The sequence below is a fragment of the Gossypium hirsutum genome, chromosome D10, assembly GCF_007990345.1.
Source record: "Gossypium hirsutum isolate 1008001.06 chromosome D10, Gossypium_hirsutum_v2.1, whole genome shotgun sequence".
Lineage (NCBI taxonomy): Eukaryota > Viridiplantae > Streptophyta > Magnoliopsida > Malvales > Malvaceae > Gossypium > Gossypium hirsutum.
The window spans coordinates 62,000,808-62,021,970 of NC_053446.1; the positions used below are offsets into that span (position 1 = coordinate 62,000,808).

General features: G+C 28.5%; 2 protein-coding genes across 2 annotated transcripts; one reads left to right on the forward strand and one right to left on the reverse strand.

Moving 5' to 3' along the window:
* Positions 1–2,298: 2,298 nt before the first annotated feature.
* Positions 2,299–3,303, forward strand: LOC107930711 (probable membrane-associated kinase regulator 4). The gene has a single exon (XM_016862420.2). The coding sequence runs from the start codon at positions 2,299–2,301 to the stop codon at positions 3,301–3,303; it is 1,005 nt and encodes a 334-aa protein (XP_016717909.1).
* An 8,037-nt stretch (positions 3,304–11,340) lies between these two features.
* On the reverse strand, positions 11,341–12,934 carry LOC107930681 (3-ketoacyl-CoA synthase 19). Its single transcript, XM_041103550.1, has one exon. It carries the CDS (start codon positions 12,854–12,856, stop codon positions 11,507–11,509), a length of 1,350 nt encoding a protein of 449 aa, XP_040959484.1. The 5' UTR covers positions 12,857–12,934; the 3' UTR covers positions 11,341–11,506.
* Between the last annotated feature and the right edge of the window lie 8,229 nt (positions 12,935–21,163).

Consider the following 21,163-nt stretch of genomic DNA (forward strand, 5'->3'; position numbering starts at 1 on the left):
TGCATGGAACCTACTTAATATGGCATATCAGTGAAGAGTATCTATATCATATAAATAGAGAAGCCTCACTATTTAGGAGAGACAGAAAAATACTCAACAACCTTATGAAATTACAAGTATTAATACATGAGTTAAAAATACCATCATCACAGATACATCGAACATCAACCATCACACAAACTGATACATAAGGACCTAATTAAATTATAAATAAAATGGAGGAAAGGATCCCATTGAACAAACAACATAAGTAAGTGGGTTAAAAAAAAGAGGGGTGGAAGAGAGTGTATTAAAAGGGAAGACAAAGCTTTAAACCAAAACCCAAAGAAAAGAAATAAAAACAGGAAGGGTCCTCGAGTTTCACAGGATATATATTCCCCATCCACCATCGACTGTCGGATCATCTGTTCCTTTCTTTCTTGATGTCAACAACTCATCCAGTACTCTTTCATTGTCTTCCCCTTTTCCATAAAAATATATTATCCTTTTTTTATCCGTAAAAAAATAAAAAACGATTGCAGATGTTGAAATTTCGAACTTTAATTTTATATATCGTTTTCCGAAACTCGAGTTGAAAAAACAAGCCCCGGAATCCAGTAAAAAGTAGTGAAAACATGTTAATAAAAAGTGGGTGTTTAGCTTTTCTTTCTTCTTTAATCACATTATTTTATTTTACTAATAAAAAAAGAAGAAGTGAACTTTACTTATATTTTTCTTGAACAAGCCATGCAAGTATTTATGGTGATGAATGATGCTGGAAACCGGGTTTTGAAACTTGGGCTGCTTTCAATTTAGAACCTTTTTGGCTTGAAGTTCTCACACATTATCTATTTGTTCTTGAATTATGAATGAGGAGCATGCTATAAAGGGAAAGTTTAGAAATTTTTTTAGGGTTGAAATTTAATTATAATTTTTCATAGGTCAAAATATAAATTTATTATATATTAATTTGTAATTTCACCATTTTTGTAGGGACTGGATAGAATTTTCTTTTTCATTTTTAGGGGTGCTAAATATTGAATTATAGTTTTTTTTTAATTTATAAGAGGACTAATCTATTTAAAAGAGTTATGCTTGCCCCCTCATATTTACCTCCGAATTGAATTATTAAAATTTAGAGTGATCAAAGTTTAATTTCATCATATATCAACTTGATGAATTCATTATTTAACAAAATTAAATAGAAATTTTTCATTTTTAAGGGCTATAATACAATTTTATCATTGATTTGAAAGGACTAAAAGGCAAATTTTCATTTTTTAGAGTTCCATGTCGTTGTCTGCCTCCTTTATTCAAGTTTGAGCCATGAATAAACACGAATATATTCATGTTAAAGTAGACAAAAAATTGAGGGAAAATGAAAAAGATTGGGGTAAGTGAAAGAATTAGGAAAATGTCAAACAAATACTTTGGTCCCTAGTCCTCTCATCAAACCATTTCTTTTACATTATCGTATTAAAAAGAACAAACATTAGTGTAAGGGTTGGTCCCCCAACTGGACTAACTTCCATAATTGTCCCAATTTTTTTATATTTGGAACCATTCGAAATAGTTTACAAAATTATACAATTATTTCAGAAATTATTTTATGAACTCTTCCTACCACATCATCTTTGGTTCTTTTCTAATTATTTAATAATATTTTAGTAATTTTTTTCATGTCATTGACACATAATTTTGATAATTTTTTTTACCTTGAATCCTGAACTCCGATCTCGAACCTTGAATTCCAAATTCAAACTGGGTTTAGGGTTCGGATTCAGGATTTGAGATTTAAGGTCAGAGTTTTGAGTTTGAGATTTAGGATTTTGGGTAAAAAAATAATCAAAATTATGTGTCAATAATATAAAAAAATTATTAAAATATCATTAAATAATTAAAAATAGACCATAAATGATGTGATGGAAGAGAATGAATTGTATGAAACTGTGATTCCACGTCATCCTTATCCATTTCCAATGGGAGAATGACAAATTAAATTTTTACTACTGATTTTCAGATTTTTCCTCCTGAAAAATTTAAATTCAACTAAAAATGCCAAAAATTAGAAGTAAATCTGATTTGTTATTCTCTCAATAAAAAAGATTAAAGATGACACAAAACCACAGTTTCATATAATTATTTCTCGTGATGGAAAAGGTCCATAAAATAATTTTTAATTCCTTACCCTATATTTAATTTAATTCTTTTACTGAATACTTGTCCTACCAGGCGGTTATTTTTCTTGCTTATAAAAAGTGGAAGGAGCTCTCTTTCTTTCCAACCCCTCAAAAACTTTGCATTAAAAAAAATACGGCAATGAGCTTCATTGATAATGAAGAAGATGATGAATATATTGACATGGAAATCACTTCATTTTCCAATTATTTCACAAATTCAAGGAATTCAAGGGAATTTGAATTCCAAATGTCTTCAATCTCCATTGAAAAGGAACCCACAAGTTCCCCAGCTGATGAACTTTTTTACAATGGGAAGCTTCTTCCCCTTCATCTTCCTCCACAGCTGCTTCAATTTTCGGGTTCGGGTTCGGGTTATGGTGACTTCAAGAATGGTGTGGTTGAAGAATTGTATGGCACACCATTAACCACTACTGTTACGACACCGACTTCAACGAGCACTCCGTTTGAATCCTGCAATATCTCGCCTTGTGACTCGTGTTATGTTAGTGGAGAGCTGAACCCGGATGAGTACTCGTCGACGTCGTTGTTCTACGAGTACTCGACCGAGACGGAAGTTAGTCGATGTTTCGATGAGAACCCGAAGAAGTCTTGGACTAAAAAACTCAAGCTCAGCTCAAAGTTGAAGGCTTCGAGAGCTTACCTCAAAGCCTTGTTTGGAAAATCAGGTTGCACGGATGAATCATCCGACGCGGCTAAAGATGGCAATCAAACTACGGTTTCGAAACCGAAAAGGCGAAACAATGCGGACAAAGGGAAGCTAGTTGACAATAGTGACGGTAATGGTAATAGTAATCGTCATAGGAGATCGTTCTCGACGACGGCTACGAAAGGTTATTCTTTGACGAACAAGTCTTCCACTTCTTCACCATCATCATCTTCTTCTTCTTCAAACTCGAATGGCTCAAACGGTTTTCCGTACCTGCAGTTTCTTAAACGAAGCAGCAGCGTTAATACGGAAATCGAGAATCCAATTCAAGGAGCCATTGCACATTGCAAACGATCTCAATCTCAAAAGATGATGGCCTCAACTAAGATTGTAGGTGAAGTTGGGTATTATTCTTTGACAGCTTCTAACATTCCTGTTTTCGAAGAACAAGACAGGCCAGATCATTGCAGGGGCTAAAAAAAATTGATAATTTATGTTATTCGGATTCAGGTATATGTTAAATACGAATATTTTTTAAAGAAAAATGAAGAATCGGAGTAACGATAAAAATATTAGAATGTAGATTTTTGTTATTACTTTTGAAGTATAACAAGGTTTGATGCAAAATTGTCTTGTAATATGTTAGATCATAAATTGTCTATGGACGTTCCTTTCAAGATGATGGAGTGAATTTCTTTAAAATGTACCAATATATTTCTTCTTTAATTATAAAACTCGAATCTAACGTTTTACTTTAAAAATATCGAACACTTTATTACTCGATTCAACTGAAGTTTACATTAAACTTAATGCAACCATCAATTACCATACTTGACTAAGAAATTTGAGATTCTCATAATCCAACTACTTGAAATTAAGTAAATTTTGTATCAGTACCGTACTTACCGTTACTTGCAACATCATTAAATATATTATTCAATTGGGAATTTTTTTCCCATAAAATTATGTTATTTATGTGCATAAATACATTAAAAAAAATGCAATCCTGTGGTACAACTTTTGCATCAGCTAAACATGGGTCCAGGATTTCAGGGCGTATCCACAAATCCCAGATTGTGCATATAATAAGTTCCTCAGTTTCAAAAAATTTTGACATTAAATGACACAATCACAATCAAAATGCTGCCATCAATTTTTCATATGCACTCATTTTTCTTTTATATAAAGCGACCTTGCATTTTTTTTTTGATATTTTATCTTTTCTATATATTCAAGCATTAGTTGAAATTTATGATCATCATTTATCAAATTGTTAAACTTGAACCTAAACCTTGAACTTTAAACTCTGAGTTCAAGGTTTCGAGTTTTGGGTTTAGGGTTCGAATTTTGAGTTTGGGGTTCTGGGTTTATAGTTTAGTGTTTGAGATTCAAGATTCGGGTCTCGGATTCTTGGTTTAAGGTTCAAGGTTCGAGATTTTGTGTTTTGGGTTCTGGATATAAAAAATTTCCAAAATTATGTGTCAATGACATAGAAAAAATTACTGAAATATCATTAAATATTTGAAAAAGGACCATGGATGATGTGGTGAGAAGGGTCCATAAAATAATTTCTCCCTTTTATTAGATTTTTTGGTATTTTTAAAATAAAAAAATACTCATGTGGCCAATTTAAAACCGCATGGAAGCCATGTAAGAAAAAAAACATATTGACTTTCACTCTACTTCTCTAAAATAGTATTGAAAATTTTTACAATCTCATATTCAGAATCGAAAACTCTACAATCACATATCTAACATTTTTTTACTTATTTGACTTTTAATCCATGTAATGTTAGTCCTATGATGATGTATTGAACTTGAATTATTAAACCAAAAGAGTAAAAAGAATAAATTTTCAGAATAAAAAATAAAAAGATTAAATTTTAAATTTGCGGAGAATTTAACAATTGAGAGCATAATTAGACTCTAATAAAAATATAGATAAATCTTAGCTTTCACTTCCCATTAATTGTAAAAGCCGCCATCAAGGATGTTTAAATAAATAATTAAGTCGAATTATTATTAATCGAATTAATTGAAAATTGAAAATATTTAATAGTTAATTAAAGTATTTTTTTTTGGTGAAAATAATCAATTAAACTCAACAATGTAAGAGTTTTTGAGTTTAGTTTTTGTTATTTCTTAGATTTTCTTTTAATATTTTTTTCTTTGGCCTACTACCATATACAATTTAGACTTAAGTTTTTCTTTAGTCAATACAACTTATGTATAATATATTTATTATCAATAATTTCAATTAAGTGACTAATTCCATTAATTAACTTCTTTTGAACTAGAGGTAAAAATTTAGGCTAGTTTGCTAGGCCCGAGCCCGGCCCAAAAACTGGGCATAAAATTTTGTCCAAGTCTCAACCCAGATAAAAAAGTTAAAACCTGAGCTTGGCCTGACCTGGCCTGCTCATATTAATTTTTTATATTATATTATTCTTTTACATAATTTTTAAATATATAATACCTCAAAAATATTAAAAACATTAAAATAAATATTTTCGAAAAAATTGATAATAAATTTTAAAAAATATGTATACTTAAATAATACTAAGATAGATGCAACTTAACAAGAAAATGTCTCTAAAATAATAACAAAATTAACATTAAAACAAGTGTTGTATAGTATCCAATAGAGGTGCTCATGGGCCGGGCCCAGAAAAAATTTTGGCCCGCGTCCTAGACTCGGGTCAGGCCCGACCTGAAATATGGGTCTACATTTGTGTCAGGCCCGGCCCGAGAAAAAATTTCTAAGCCCGAGTCTGGCCCGGCCCAGCCAATTTTTTAATAAACACCAAAAAATTATTTTAAAAATAAAAAATAAAAAAGTATTTTAAAAATATTTTAAAATTAAAAAATAAAAAATATATTTATTATATTCGGGCCGGGCCGGGCCTGGGGCCAAAAAAGTGGTGCACGAGGCCCGGCCCGTTTTTTTGCCCAAACCCATATTTCGAGCGGGCCGTTCCGCCCGGCCCATGAGCACCTCTAGTATCGAAACAATAACAACAAAATAGTAGCAATATAATAGTGAAATGGTAGCAAAATAAGGAGAAAACAACAATAAAATATCATTAAAATAACAAAAATAATAGCAGCTTTTTTTTTGGCATTTAGTGAATTTCGGCTGAGCTGGGATCGGGCAAAAAATGTCTTACCTGAGGCCCGACTGTTTTTAAAATGGGCCTTATTTTTAGCCCAAGCCCATTTTTGGACCTATATTTTTACCCAAACTCTCTCATTTTTTGAGCGGACCTTCGGGTCGAGCCAGATGACTCAACTCATGAACAGACCTATTTTAAATTAAATTAATTGATAATCAAAATTTAACGAAAATTAATTAAATTAATTAAATCGATTTTAACCAAATTTTGCACACTCGTAATTGTAATGATTTCCCTCAAGCTGAACCATATAAAATAATGCAAAAAGGCAGTCAATAAATTAGGCAAAGCTAAGCCAATTTTTAATTGAGTTGCAACCAATCATCAGATAATAAAACTAATGTTGAGTGATTTAAAAAAGGCTTAAAATGGTTTTGCCTCTTTAGATTAATAAAGAGACGCTTGTGAGAATTAAATAAATGTTGAAAATTACAACATGTTGTTCTTCTAGAGACTTAAAAACTAATAATAATAAAAGACAATGAAGAATAAAAAATGGAAAGTGAAAAATCTTCAAAGTGCAGACAAAACAGCCTTTCAGGTGGTCTGCTTTTCTGTTTTCTTAGTGGGTTTTATCAAACCTTAAACTAATGTAAAAATAAAAAAAGGCAAATTTTGATGCTGTTAAGCACTAAGGGATGTTTGACAAACATGTAATATAAAACATTTTCTTAAAATTATTTATGTCACATATTTTGAACATGAATATACAAATATAGCTTTTAAAGATTCTTTATATTTATAATTTTTTAAAATATATTAAAAATATATATGTTATATTATTGTCTTGTTACGGAGTGGTCACTCTACCGTTAAGCTCCGTTACCTCCTTAATAGCGGTCCTACGTAGTAGTCCAAATGGGTTTTAAATGCCAACTTGGATGTCCTACGTGACGGTCCAAATTAAATTTATTTAATTAAAAACTTATTTTCATCTCAACAATTGGACATCCAAGTTGGCATTTAAAACCCATTTGGACTACCACGTAGGAGTGTCGCTAGGGAGGTAACGGAGTTTAACGGTAGAGTGAACACTTCGTAATAAAATAATAACGTAAGTGACTAAAATATAACATTTTAAACATAAGCGACTAAAATGTAATATTAGGCAAAAAAAGTGACTATTTTTATAATTTACCCTTAAATTTATTAATATAATTATACATGTAAATTGTTAAATCAATTTGATATTTCTATTATATTGATCCACAAAATTGGACATACATGATCAGTGTTAATTAACTTAAATATGATGACCCGATTATAAAAATATTAATATTAATACAAAGAATTATAAAAGTGTACAAAACTATTTTAATTTTATACTAGTGTAAGTACATCTCCCTCATATATATACATATAAAATAGAAAGAAGGTATAGATGAAGGTTCCAAGGGAAAAAAATTGTAGCCACTAAAATTGCTAACTTCAGACTTTCTATATGTTTTGTCTTTGAATTGCATAAATCAACTAGATTAAATTAGGTTAAAATATGTTATAAATCTTTGTATTTAAAAAAAAATTTAGAATTTAGTCTATATACTTTTACTTTTAAACATTAGTATTTTATTTTTAAAATTTTAAAATTCAGGTCCAACTATTAACACTATTAAATAATAATAAAAATCAATATGATTTTGTAGTGGAGACGGGTGCTCTATAAGAGACCCAAGAAATAACTATCGTTAAAACTCCAAAAGAGATTCAGACACTTAGAATTAGAACTGAAAATAATGAAAATGAATAGATTTTAATATGAAATGTTATCGACAATGGTTTTGCATGTAATATTATTGTTGAAATAATGAAAGAAAATGAGAATCTTGAATATAAAATTGTCTAGAAATGTAGAAATAGTAATGACAAACCAAAATGGTGTAAAGCCATTGAGGTACACATTGACAATCTTGCAAAAAGAAAATAAGAAAAATGAAGTTTTACGATATAAATCATGACTTGTAATATAAGAGATTTCGCAAAGCCTTCGTATTGATTATGTAAAGATATAATAATCTGTTGTGGTTGATGTAATAACTTTTAGATTCCTTATTAGTTTGGAGTTCATGAAAAACTTAACATGCGTTCAATGGTTGTTGTTACTGCTTTTTATATGAATCAGTATAGTGAAATTTATATTAAAATCCTTATAGGATTTAGAATGCTAGAAACATATAGAAATTCTCAAGAAATTGTTAAATGTGTTTGTATAAATATTTATTTGAATTGAAATTATTTGAACATATGCAGTTAACTCGACTCGGTGAATAATAGTTGAAAGAAGATTATAAAATGATCTAACATTCCCATATGTATTTTTTTATAGTAAGATCATAATTACAGTTTATCTTGACTTACAGATTGAGCACTTAACATATGAAATATTCGTATATAAATTGACATATACCAATAAAGTCTTAAAAGAGATTCGATATTGATAAAATACATCCATTAAATACCTCCAATGGTTATAATATCTCTAATGTGAATAAAAACAGTTAATCACATCTTCAAGACAATGATAAAGAAATCTTCGATCCAGAAGCACCTATCTTAGTTGGTCTAAAAGTACCATATTGTAGTGCTATAGAAGCATTGATCTATCTTTGTAATAGCATGCATTCTATTAAACATGTGACATTCTTTAGATAAAATGGTCCAACAAAAGTCGAAAAGATGATATATATTAAAGAAGATTTATCAAAATATATTTCTTCACAATTCTTTCTCAATCATTATTTTTAGAAAAATGATGATATAAATATTTAGTAAATATGTTCTAAGTGATAATTTAAAAAGCTAGTATTCAGTATTGAAATGTATAAATTCTAAGATGTTATGTGATGTTATCAGGAGAGGGGTAAATACATATTGTACACTTTTTACCTTAATCGAGATTTTGTTCTATTGGATTTTCCTTGTAAAGTTTTCAATGAGACAATATGTTGTGTATTAAAGATATGTATACTTTTTTTTTCTTCAACCCACTGAATTTTTTTAGTAAAGTTTTAACGAGACACATTATTTATTAGTAGATATCCAAAACAGAGTGTTATAAATATTTTTATTATTAAGTGAATGTTCATTAGAGTAAGAAGTCGGGTATACTTTAGAACTCTAATGTTCTTTAGGAGTAGAATTTTATTTCGTTCATACGTCTTATATTTATAAATATAAACTCTGGAGAACTATTGTAGATACTCACTTAATGAATAAATGATACATTCCTATTTGTTATCCGATCTCTTGTTCTTGTTACTTTTTTTTAATTTTATAACAAAATTTGGCCTAATTCTTTTGGTTTTTTAATTAAAGTATCTATCTAGTACATTTTGAATGAACCGACCCGATCATATCAGCGGCATAGCTAGGGGGGACTGGCAGGGGCCCTGTCTCCCCTAAAATTGAAAAAAATTTCATTTAGGCCCTATAAAATTTTTAAAATTTTAAATTAATAAAGATAAAATTGTACTTTGTCCCCCTAAAAATGATAAAAAATGATTTAATATTTTAAAAATTATAAAGATATAAACTATTACAATGGTGAAATTGTATTTTTACTATCGTGAAAATTACAATTTAATTTCACCTCCTAAAAAAATTTTCTAGCTTTACCCCTACAGTCAACATGATTACAAATAAATTTATTATGGAATAAATGAAACACACCACAAAAAATAGAAAGGTCAATATGAAATTTTACAATAATAAATAAAATGAACTCAAAACACAAATCGAATAATTTACAACTCACCTCTAAAAATGTACTCAAAAATTATTATATAGTTACTCTTAAAGTCATTCAGTGACTTGCTCCTTTACTCTCTATGCTCTATGGCTAATACGAAGTTCTAGTGTTTTTAAAAATCGGATTAATGGTTAAATCGATCAAATTATTAATTTTCGATTTAATTGATTCAACTATTATAAAATAAAAAAATTAAAAATTCTAGAAAATTTATAAAAAGTTTTAAAAAATTAATAAGCATAAATAATAATAATAATAATAATAATAGAAAATAAGCATTAATTTTATAAATTATTACAAAATCAAATATTTAAACTAGCTTAAATTAAGATCAGTAATTTTTTTCACCTAATTCGACCAGATTTTTAGCTATTTAATTGGTTTTTTACTAGTTTAATTCTTCTTCGATTTTATATACTAGTTAGACTATCAATTTCTAGTTTGATCAGTTTTTTATCGATTTAATTAATTTTTTACTGTTTAATTCTTCTTCGATTTTATATACTAGTCGGACTATCAATTTCTAGTTAGATGTAATTTAGTTTTTACAACCATACCTCTTAAAATGTCAATGCTTGACATTTATGAGCAAATCTAGTTGCCATACTTGGTTTCGGTGCCCATAAATCTTTGACAATTTATAAGATTTATGTCTACCGTGAATTCAATTTATGTTTTGAGTCTAATTGGGGCATATTAAAAGTATATAAATTTTCAAATAATATCTTTTTAAAAAACTTAAACTAAAAAAATTGATGTGGTACACATTTGGATTGCCACATAGATGACATGCTATATTTAAATAATTTTTAAAATATTAAAAAATATTTTTATTTTTTGTAATTTTATAATATTTTAAATTTAAAAATAGTTATTATAATTTTTAAAATTTTTAAATTTTAAAAATTAATTAAATACTGACGTGTCATCCACGTGTATACAACATCAGTAAAGTTAAAAAACGATAAAATTTCCACTCATTTTGAAGTGGTTTGAAAAAAAAAAAGCAAATTTAAGGGGTAAAAAGGACGAAAAACTAAATGAAGGATTAAAATGATTTTTTTATAAAGTCAGAGGGTCAAATAAATCATTATGCCAACATTAAATTTAAGAGATGTTGGCTCTAATAAATGATAAAAGAGGGCCATTGCAGCTAACTCACATAGCCCACATTCAACTTTTGGATTTTAATTTGTTCGGCCTTAATAGTGGAAATTTTGTTTTAGTTTTTTTAAAATAAAAAAAATTATAGTTTAATTTTTTAAATTTATAAAATTTTAAGTTAATATAATGACCATTTAAAAATTTATATTTAATTTTGACCCAAAATTCTACGTTCTAACTAGTTATAAAGTCCAAACTAGGGACGATAACGGTTCATTTTGGATCAATTTTGAAAAATAATTATGTTATCCCATAGTATTTTAGTATTTCAAAAACTTAATCGAATATCGAAAGTAACCAAACCAAATTTCATCGTTTCGAATAGGTTTAGCTCATCGGTTTTATTTTTTCGAAAAAAATATTTTATAATATTTTGAATTCTTTTCCACTAATTTTATGTCATAAAAATAAAAAATTATTACAAATTAAATAAAAATATAATTCAGTTTAGATCATATAATTATGAATTTCTTTTAAAATTTATGATCCGTAAATCGAATGAAATCGGATCGAAATCAAACCGAATACTCTTATTTGAATCAATTGTTAATTTTTTTCTCGATTTTCTTCCTTAGCCCTATTCCAAACCCTAAAAACCCTAATGACTAGATTCATTAACCCAGCTATATTTTTCCAAGAAAGAAGTATTGGCAGTACATTTTAAAGGATACCTACCAATACAATCTTCCCACACATTAACATCATCCAAGTTCTTCATTACTTCCCAAACACAGTTATTGCACTTGAAACCAGCTCCAAGGCTTATCATCAATATTCTATCCCCTTTTTTTAGCCTTTTTTTAGCTTCCATGTAACTCAAAACATACCATAACCCGGCAGCCGATGTGTTTCCGAATCGATGAAGCGCCATTCGAGTCGGTTCGAGGTCATATTCATTTAGCCCTAAGCTTCGTCCCATTGCGTCGATCACCGCTCTTCCGCCAGGATGGATACAAAAATAGTCGATTCCGGATTTTAGGTTCAAACCGGATTCCGGACTCGATGTTTTGGACTTATTTCTCCAATAGGTTACCATTGAGTACCGAATGAGTTCCCTTAATGGCAACATTTTAGGTGCTAAAACTCGAAGGTTCATCGATACCGCTTTAGCGGCAGCTTTCGGGAGGTTTTTGGTGAGGAAGAAACCGCAGTTGCCTTGATCGTCTTCGATTCGAGTGCAGCTACCATACGCTTCGTCGATCGAACCGACATGGGTTCGGACCAAGTGGTTCAGTTTCAAAATGGCTCGATGTTTAAGCTCTCTTTTGTTCGTTAAAAGCAAAGAACAACCCCCTATACGAAAAAGAATATTGGGGAGCATCATGGACCTTTCTTTGCCTACATACCAATTAGGGCTTAATGATTCCGAGCTCACAACAATGGCGAATTGGTTCTTATATGTTTGAAACAAGTGGTTCACAAGATCAACGGCTATAACACTCGCACTACAACCCATCCCCGACAAATTAAAAACCTTAACATCCTCCCTCATCTTGTACCTATTGATCACTCGAGCCGGTATCGACGGCACCGAAGAAATCATCGAGATGGTAACAACAAGTACATCGATTTCCGACGGCAAAACTCCAGTTTTAGCGAACAGCTTGTCGAGGGTACCGAAGACGATATCGTCGATCTCCGAAAGCGCATTGGAGAGATTCGGGGATTCTTCTCTGCCCGCGATGACGTTTCTTGGGCCGTAAGTTTCTTCCCCAATGCCTGCATTCACCATTGATTGTAGCAGAAACTTGTACTCTCCGACACCCAGATTTTTGTTCCTCAAAACCAGGTTCCCACACGTTTCTGTGTCGAGTTTCATGTCGTCGGGTGCCTTGTAACACTCGTAAGCTATGATGTAACAGCTTTGGGTCCTCCATAACAGCTTGTAAATGAAGAAAACGAACATGAAATAAAGAAATACCAGAAATATTGTAATGAAAAGCTCCATTGATGAAGATAAAAAAGGGAAGAAAATTAATGGAACTTGTTTTCCTTTGGGGGGGGGGCCTGGTTCATTGTATATGAAAGATTTTACCTGTATTTATAGTTGAAATTTGAATCTGGTTTTTGTGTAGAATTTGGTGTGGAAGTTGGAATTTTGAAAGTTGTAAAAACATATTCAACAACTTGCATGAAAATGGTGTATTAGAGCATTCAGTAGGGTTCAGTAGAGTAGGAGATTGCAGTTGCATAATAATTAATAGTGGCATGTGGAGTATGTCCAGCTGGAAAAAAGAAATTGGGTGTTTGGACTTCGGATGGAAATTAAAAACTGAAATTATTTCTAAAAGCAGATTTAGTCCTAACCCAATTGATATCGATTTTGTTGTTAATATAGGAGGACGTAGGTTTAAGTGTCCTAAAGTGTATTATCCTCCCATTTAAGAATTAGAGAAGGATTATGTATAATTTTAAATATATATGTGGATTAAGTCTTAATTCGATTGACATCAATATTATCATCAATACAGGAGGACATGGGTTTGAGTGCCTTGAAATGTGTTATCCTCTAATTTACATAAATTATTTAATTTTTTATGAAAAAAATGAAATTTTATTTCTAAGTTCATCAAATGGATTTGACAACCAATAAATTTTTAAGGACATGTGATTAATAAATTAGCAATGTAATAATAAATAGCTACAATAAATTTTAAAATTTTCTGTTTGGGAAAGAAATTAAGGGTAAATTATATTAGTAGTGATTAACTAGTAGTAATTTTTTTAGTTAATTAATTATGAAAAGTTTAAAAAATATCACTTACCTGTTAGTAATTTTTTTTAATTTATTCTTTTTTGGTCCCCAAATGGTTAACGGTGGCAGTTTTTAGAATTGACATAATAGTAAATTTAACCCTCATCATTTATACATTGCGTCAATTTAGTCTTAATTCTAAAAAATCTAACCCTAAATACTTACATATTGCGTAATTTAGTCTTTTTTGCAATATTTACTTTCTTTCTGACCATTATTTCTCTTAAAAAGCTAAATAATAAATTTATCAGCTAAACTTTTTTGAAAATATAAAAAAAATGGAGACACTAAAAAAATCCAAGATAATAATTTTGTCTTTTCTCATTCTTCTAAAATTAACTCTCAATATCACAAAGAGAAGAAAAATTGAAAAAAAGAAAAATAAAATTACACAATGTGCAAATATTGAGGATTATTTTTATTTAGAATTAAGACTAAATTGACATAATTTATAAATTTTGAGGGTTGAAGTTGCTATTATGTCAATTTTAAAAGCGACAACTGTTAACCAGTTGGTGGCCAAAAAAAAAATTGAATAGTTAGATGACCATTTTATAACTTTTTATAGTTGGGTGACCAAAATGATACTTGTTAAGATTATTTAAGGAGATAAATATTAAAATTATACATGAACTTTGATCTACTGTGCACTTTGATACATGCAATTTGATTTTTTGCAATTATGCACATTAAACTTTGATTTTGGTTCAAATGTATATATAAAACCTTGATTTTGATTCAATTGTATACGTTTAAAAAATGAATACAAGAATTTATTTTTATATCGGATAAGTATAATTATTCGTGTCTGTAATATGTAAGCGTAAAATGATATTATATTGCTAATGGTGTTAGTTATTTATGAAAAAAGAATCAGTCTAAATGCCATGTATAAAGTTACACAAAATTAATATTCATGTATAACATTGCAAATTGAACCAAAGTTCATGTGTCGTTTTGAGATTTATCACATCATTTAAGTTATTAATTTAGTAATATTCTATATTAAATACAATAGTTAATAAAAATTAGATCAAATTTAATACATTAAAATAATAATTTTAAGAGATGTTGAATTACTAAACAAATATATTTATTATTTTGGCTTAAGGATGTAAAAAGTCTTCAAACATTAAAAAAAAAGTAATTAAGCCCTTCCTCTTTTTTTTTTTTGCACTCAATTGAGCACTTGAACTTTCAAAATGCATCAAAAAGACCCTCAAACTTCTTCAAAAAAATCAATTAAGCCCCTGCTTTTTTTTACTCAATTGGGTACTTGAACTTTCAAAATGCATCAAAAAGACACTCAAAATTTTTCAAAAAAGCAATTAAGTCCATGTTCTTATTAAAATTTAGAAAAAAATATAAATAATAAATAATAAATTTTAGAAAAAATATTAAATTTAATAAAAATATAAAAAATTTAAAATTTATTAAAATTTAGATTTTTTTATAAAAATCGTAAAAAATAAAAAAATATAAAATTTTATAGAAATTATAAAAAAAATCGACAACCCCTAGTTTTTTTCAATTAAAGTAATCATGTATCGCAACACAATGTGATATGTGACAAAAAATGATAAAAAAATAAAAATCAATAAAAGTTATAGAAAAATTATAAAATGCTTCTTTTGGTAAGATAATTTTTATAATTTTTTAACGAAATTTATATTTTTTTACATTTTGTATAATTTTCTTATGACTTTATAAAATTTTACAATTTTTTATATACTTTTTACTATTTATATATATATTTTATATTTTTTAATAAATTGTTAATATTTGAATTTTTTATTACAATTTAATAATATTTATAGCTTTTATTGATTTTAATTTTTTTATAATTTTTAATAAAAGCAGGGGCTTAATTGCTTTTTTTGAAAAGTTTGGGGTCTTTTTGATGCATTTTGAAAGTTCAAATACTCAATTGAGTGAAAAAAAGAGAGTAGGGGATTAATTGCTTTTTTTGAAAATGTTTGAGAGCCTTTTTGATGCATTTTGAAAGTTCAAATACCTAAATAAGTGCCAAAAAAAAAAACCAGAGGCTTAATTGCTTTTTTTGAAAAAGTTTGAGGAATTATTGCACCCTTAAACCTATTATTTTTAAAACAGTAATAAATATATTTTATTAAAAGAGTTAATTATACTAGATATCCCTAAACTATAACCCTCATTTTAAATTGGTCCCTAAACTTCAATACGTTTTAATTATATCCTCAAATTATTGATTTATATCAAGCCAAATCCTTTCGTTATTAAAATTGTTAAATGACACATTAAATCTTATATAGCTAAATTTAAATAAAAATAGAATGTTGTCGCATAACTTTTAAAAGTAAAAAATAAAAATAAAGTAAAACTGAATAAAAAGAGTAAACAATAAAGCCTCCGTAAAAGCTTTGAAAACCTCAAAGCTAAATTTTTAAAAACATCAATTTTTACATATTCATTTTTTCTTAAAGTTTTTCAATTTAAATTATTTAACATAAAGTTAAGATATAGTGTGTCATTTAATAGTTAAATTAACAATTTTAATAATGGAAGGACCTAATTAATATAACATCGATAGTTTGAGGATGTAATTAAAATGATGTGAAGTTTAGGGATCAATTTAAAATGAGGGTCATAATTTGGGGATGTTTGGTGCAATTAACTCTTATTAAAAATGCATATAAAAAATTAATTGATACTTTGATTATAATGGTAAAGTTAAATGTTTATTATGTTTGGTGATTTGGGTTCAAATCTAATTATGATTAAATTTTTATTAAATTATTATATATAAAAAGATAAAAATACTCTAAAAATATAACTTAATCTGTATATTTATATGAGAACGTATTTTAGTAATTTCACAACTAAATTAGTAATCGATGATCTCGTGATACCAACTCAATAAAATACTTAATATAAGTGTAGATTACAATCTACTATTGTGTAGATAATCTCCATGTACCATTAATATTTTCTTCGTAATTTAATTTTTAGATAAACTACACTAATAAATAGGGAATTATTAATAAATTTATTTTATTAAGAGGTTTTTAGTATCTATTATAAGATTTTTTAATTAATGTTGTGTTTTAGCCCATTGATAAGATATAAATATGGCACATTAAATTCTCAAAGTTCTGATGGTATGTGGTTGGCTATTTATTGGTTTTGGCATAAGAAAAACAATTGAATTTATATAGTTTGTTAAAGTAATAGATACTAATGCGGAGAAATTATTTTATGGATCATTTTAATCATATTTGTTGGGGATCGATCCGATTAAGCAGCAAGTAAAAAATAGTGGAAGAAATTGAGTAATTGATCACACAAATTTAACGTGAAAAAACCTCTCCAAAGAGGATAAAAAACCACAAGCAAATATAATTTTACTATAATGGCAAAAGAACGAAGAGTACAAAAGATGGAGATAAAAACTAAACCCCAAAAACCCAAAAACAAAGAACCTTCAAAACGTAAACACAAAATTCTCTAAATGTGTTATGAGTTCTAATCTCTAATGGGTGTATTTTTCTAAGGTTGTAAAAGAGCCTATTTATAGGCTAAATTCTTAGGTCAAATGATAATAAAATAATCTAGACTAATCAGAGTTTGATTGAAACAAATAAACAAAATTTAACTGGAAGATTATTTCTCAAATTTGACTAAAATAGGAGTCATACTCAACAAATCTCCACCTTGACTCATATTTCCACAATGTCATCTTTGCCAAAGCCTACCACGGGCCTATCTTAAATTATGCAGGGAATTAACTGAGTCGAATCTGTGCTTAGGAACTGGAATACTTCTAGCCTTCAACTTGTACACTGCCAAATCAAAACTAACCCAGGTTTAATTTTCACGAACACAGTGCCCTAACTTTTCAAAACCTGCATCCAAAAGAGAACCTCTCTTCAACAAAACGGTCATACCTTTTTCCCTCCTATGACCAAGTTGCCTCCACTTCAAACCAGTTAACTTCGACTCCATAACGGACGAGAGACGTCTGATTTCACCAGTCAGTGTAGAACATTCCAGAATATAAAGACTGTCGGTTCTTTTACCTTTTAACAAAACGAGAGCTCTACGAGATACTTTAATGCCGCTCGACTCAATGTTGATTTTGCATCCTTTCAAGTCTAAAATACTCAAAAAGATGAGATTCTTTCGTAAATCAGGTACATACCTGACATCTGAGAGTGTCCTAATCGTCCCATCGTGTGTATCCTAATTTTAACAATATCAATACCAATTACCTTACTGGATGAATCGTTTCCCATGCTCACAACTCCACCTTCAACCGAACTGTATGTGGAGAACTATTCTCTATTGGGACACATATGGAAAGAACATCCAAAATCTAGGATCCACTCGGACGTAAGCTTGGAATTATCGCTCATTAACACTAACAAGAAATTATCACCGCTTTCATCAGCCAATTTAGCATCAACTACATCTTCCTCATTACTCTCAGCAGCTTTTTTATTTTGTAGTTTATAACAATCTGCTTTGACGTGACCAAACTTTTTACAATACCAACACCTTTTTTCTCGCTTCTTTGATGCTACCAAAACGAAAGCTTGCCTATGTGCCTTACTATCCGAACCAAACTCATTATCGAGTTTGTCTCTACTCAACAAATGACCCTTCACATCTTCGAACGAGAGTTTGTCTCTGTCATAAATCAGGGTCTCCCTGAAAGACTTGCATGAAGTGGGGATAAAAAACCACGGGCAAAGATAATTTTACTAGAATGGTAAAAGAACGAAGAGTACAAAAGATGAAGATAAAAATTAAACCCCAAAAACTTAAAAATAAAGAACCTTTAAAATGTAAACACAAAATTCTCTAAATATGTTATGAGTTCTAATCTCTAATGTGTGTATTTTTCTAAGGTTGTAAAAGAGCCTATTTAGAGGCTAAATTCATAGGTCAAATAATAAAATAATCTAGACTAATCAGGGTTTGATTGAACAAATAAACAAATTTTAACTAGAAGATTATTTATCAAATTTGACTAAAATAGGAGTCATACTCAACAATATTATTTATGGTCTCTTTTCAATTATTTAATAATATTTTAGTAATTTTTCATGTCATTGACACATAATTTTAGTAATTTTTTACCATGAATCTCAAACCTCAAATCCTGAATACTGAACCCCAAAACTAAAACTCTAACCCTAAATCAAACTTTAAACCCTCAATATTGAACCTCAAATCTCAAACCCTAAACATAAAGTTTGGGTTTGGGTTTGAATTTGGGTTTAGGGTTCAAGGTTCGAAATTCAAGGTTTAAGGTTAAAAAATTACCAAAATTATGTGTTAATGACATAGAAAAAATTACTGAAATATCATTAAATAATTGAAAAGTGGCCATGAATAATGTGGTCAGAACTCAGAAGGGTCCATAAAATAATTTCTCTAATAATCTGGGTTTAATCCAATTATTTTTTGGTAATTATTTTTAATAGATATTCAATATATTTAAGATTTTTTTTTATCTTTCATACCAGATTTATGGCCTATGTTTGGAATTTGTAATTGTCTCTCCCATTAATATTATCACCAAAGTTCAATATATTTAAGATTTTAAGCTTATGACATTCATAATATCATTTTCTAATGTTACATTCATTGTACGTGATTTTATGTGTTTATTTTTTAATTTATTAAACAATATAATTTTACGATATGTAATTAATACAAAACAAAATTATTTAAAAAAATAAATAATTAAAATATACTAAATACAAATATTACAATAAAATAATTCCTACTCAAATGTTTGACATATCATATATTAATACTACTTGTCTTCAATTTTCATTTTTTTTCTTATTCTCTTAATCAATAAAATGAACTTAATAATTCGTAAATAATAATTAATATAAATACTTCAATTTATTTTTATATTAGATAAATACAATTATTTTTGTATGTAATATATAAACATAAAATGATGTTATATCAATAATTGTGTAAATAATTTATGAGAATTCGATCAAATCAAAATTTTATGTATAAAATTACACAAAATCAAAATTCATATATGCAATTGCGTATTCAACCAAAATTCATGTATAATTTTGAGATTTATCCCTTTTTAACAAATTCAACAAGAATTAGGTAAGTAGAAATAAATTTTTGGTTGACCATATTCTTTTATTCCAAAATACATTTTATGATTTAAAATACATTAAAATAATTTTATATTTTCATTTAAAAATATTATCCCAAATAATAATTACTATATATCGAAATTTCACATGAACAAATCCAAATAAGATACTGTCTTTATCGACTTGATTTATATAATAAAACTATATTTTATCACTCTTTAAAATTTAAAAATTAATTTAAATATAATAGCATAAAATTATAATTTAATAATTTGATTCTAATGAAATCGATCCAATCGATTAATTCGATAAATTTAAAATAAACCCATTCCATATTGTTTTAAAAAGTGAGGTAGTAACATGGGCAAGTGGGAAAAAGCTATTAATATCCTATAGCAGACATACCATTGAAGCTGCATGTGTAGGATGTTGTTGTGGGCCAATTCACTTGGCGATGAGCTTAATTAAAAAAAATCTATCACACATTAATTGTTATTTAAGTAGCCAACCTGTTATGAATATATATTAAAAAAGAATGGTAGATATTTATTACTTTTTAGAAGGTGGTGTAATAAATTTTTTTTATTGTGAATCGAGTTTTTGTTAATGTAGGAGGACGTGAGTTTGAGTGTATTGAAGCGCGTTATCCTCTTATTTATGGGTTGGGGAGGGACTATGATTGTTCTAGGCATTGTATAAAAGAGAATAGATATGATCAAAATTTATAATGAGATTATTCAAAAAAACTTTTGTCAATCTGTCTTATTAATTGAATTAAATCGAACCTGATTATATCCAAATTTTTTATACCCAAAACAAATACATAACACATAAAATAAAATAAAAATTACAAATACTAAAATTAGTAATTATAGACTTCTATATATATAATTTCAGTTCGCTTCTCCCTGCTCATATGGTCACAAACTTTTCTCCTGATTTTGCCTAGACTTTCATAAAACCCAATTTAGCACCTCATCATTTTTCTTGGACCACTGAATTTTTTGAAATTGGTCATTCAGTATGAAAATGTAGGGCGAAATTGGATTGAGTGACCAATGAATTAGAATATGACCACTCTAAATCTACCCAATGGGGCGTAATAAGCATGTTCGCTACAAACGGCTCGGTCTTGGTTCCATTCATTCCAAGTTCACTTTTAAAACCTTGCTTTGTGTATACCCATGCTTCATTGATTTCTTAATAAATAACTTTAATTTTGTGAATACAATAGTGATCCCAGCCAATTCTTCATGGACATTACTCTATGATTACATGTGTGAAGTCCAAAATTTGAACCAAACTAGTAAATGGACATTCCAACAACAAATGCTCCATGTTTTCTTCCTCTACTTGACAAAGTGCGTAGATATGGGAGCATGAAGTA

Excerpts from the sequence above, each read along its gene's own strand:
- LOC107930711 (XM_016862420.2), top strand. The coding sequence starts at position 2,299 with ATGAGCTTCATTGATAATGAAGAAGATGATGAATATATTGACATGGAA.
- LOC107930681 (XM_041103550.1), bottom strand. The coding sequence starts at position 12,856 with ATGGAGCTTTTCATTACAATATTTCTGGTATTTCTTTATTTCATGTTC.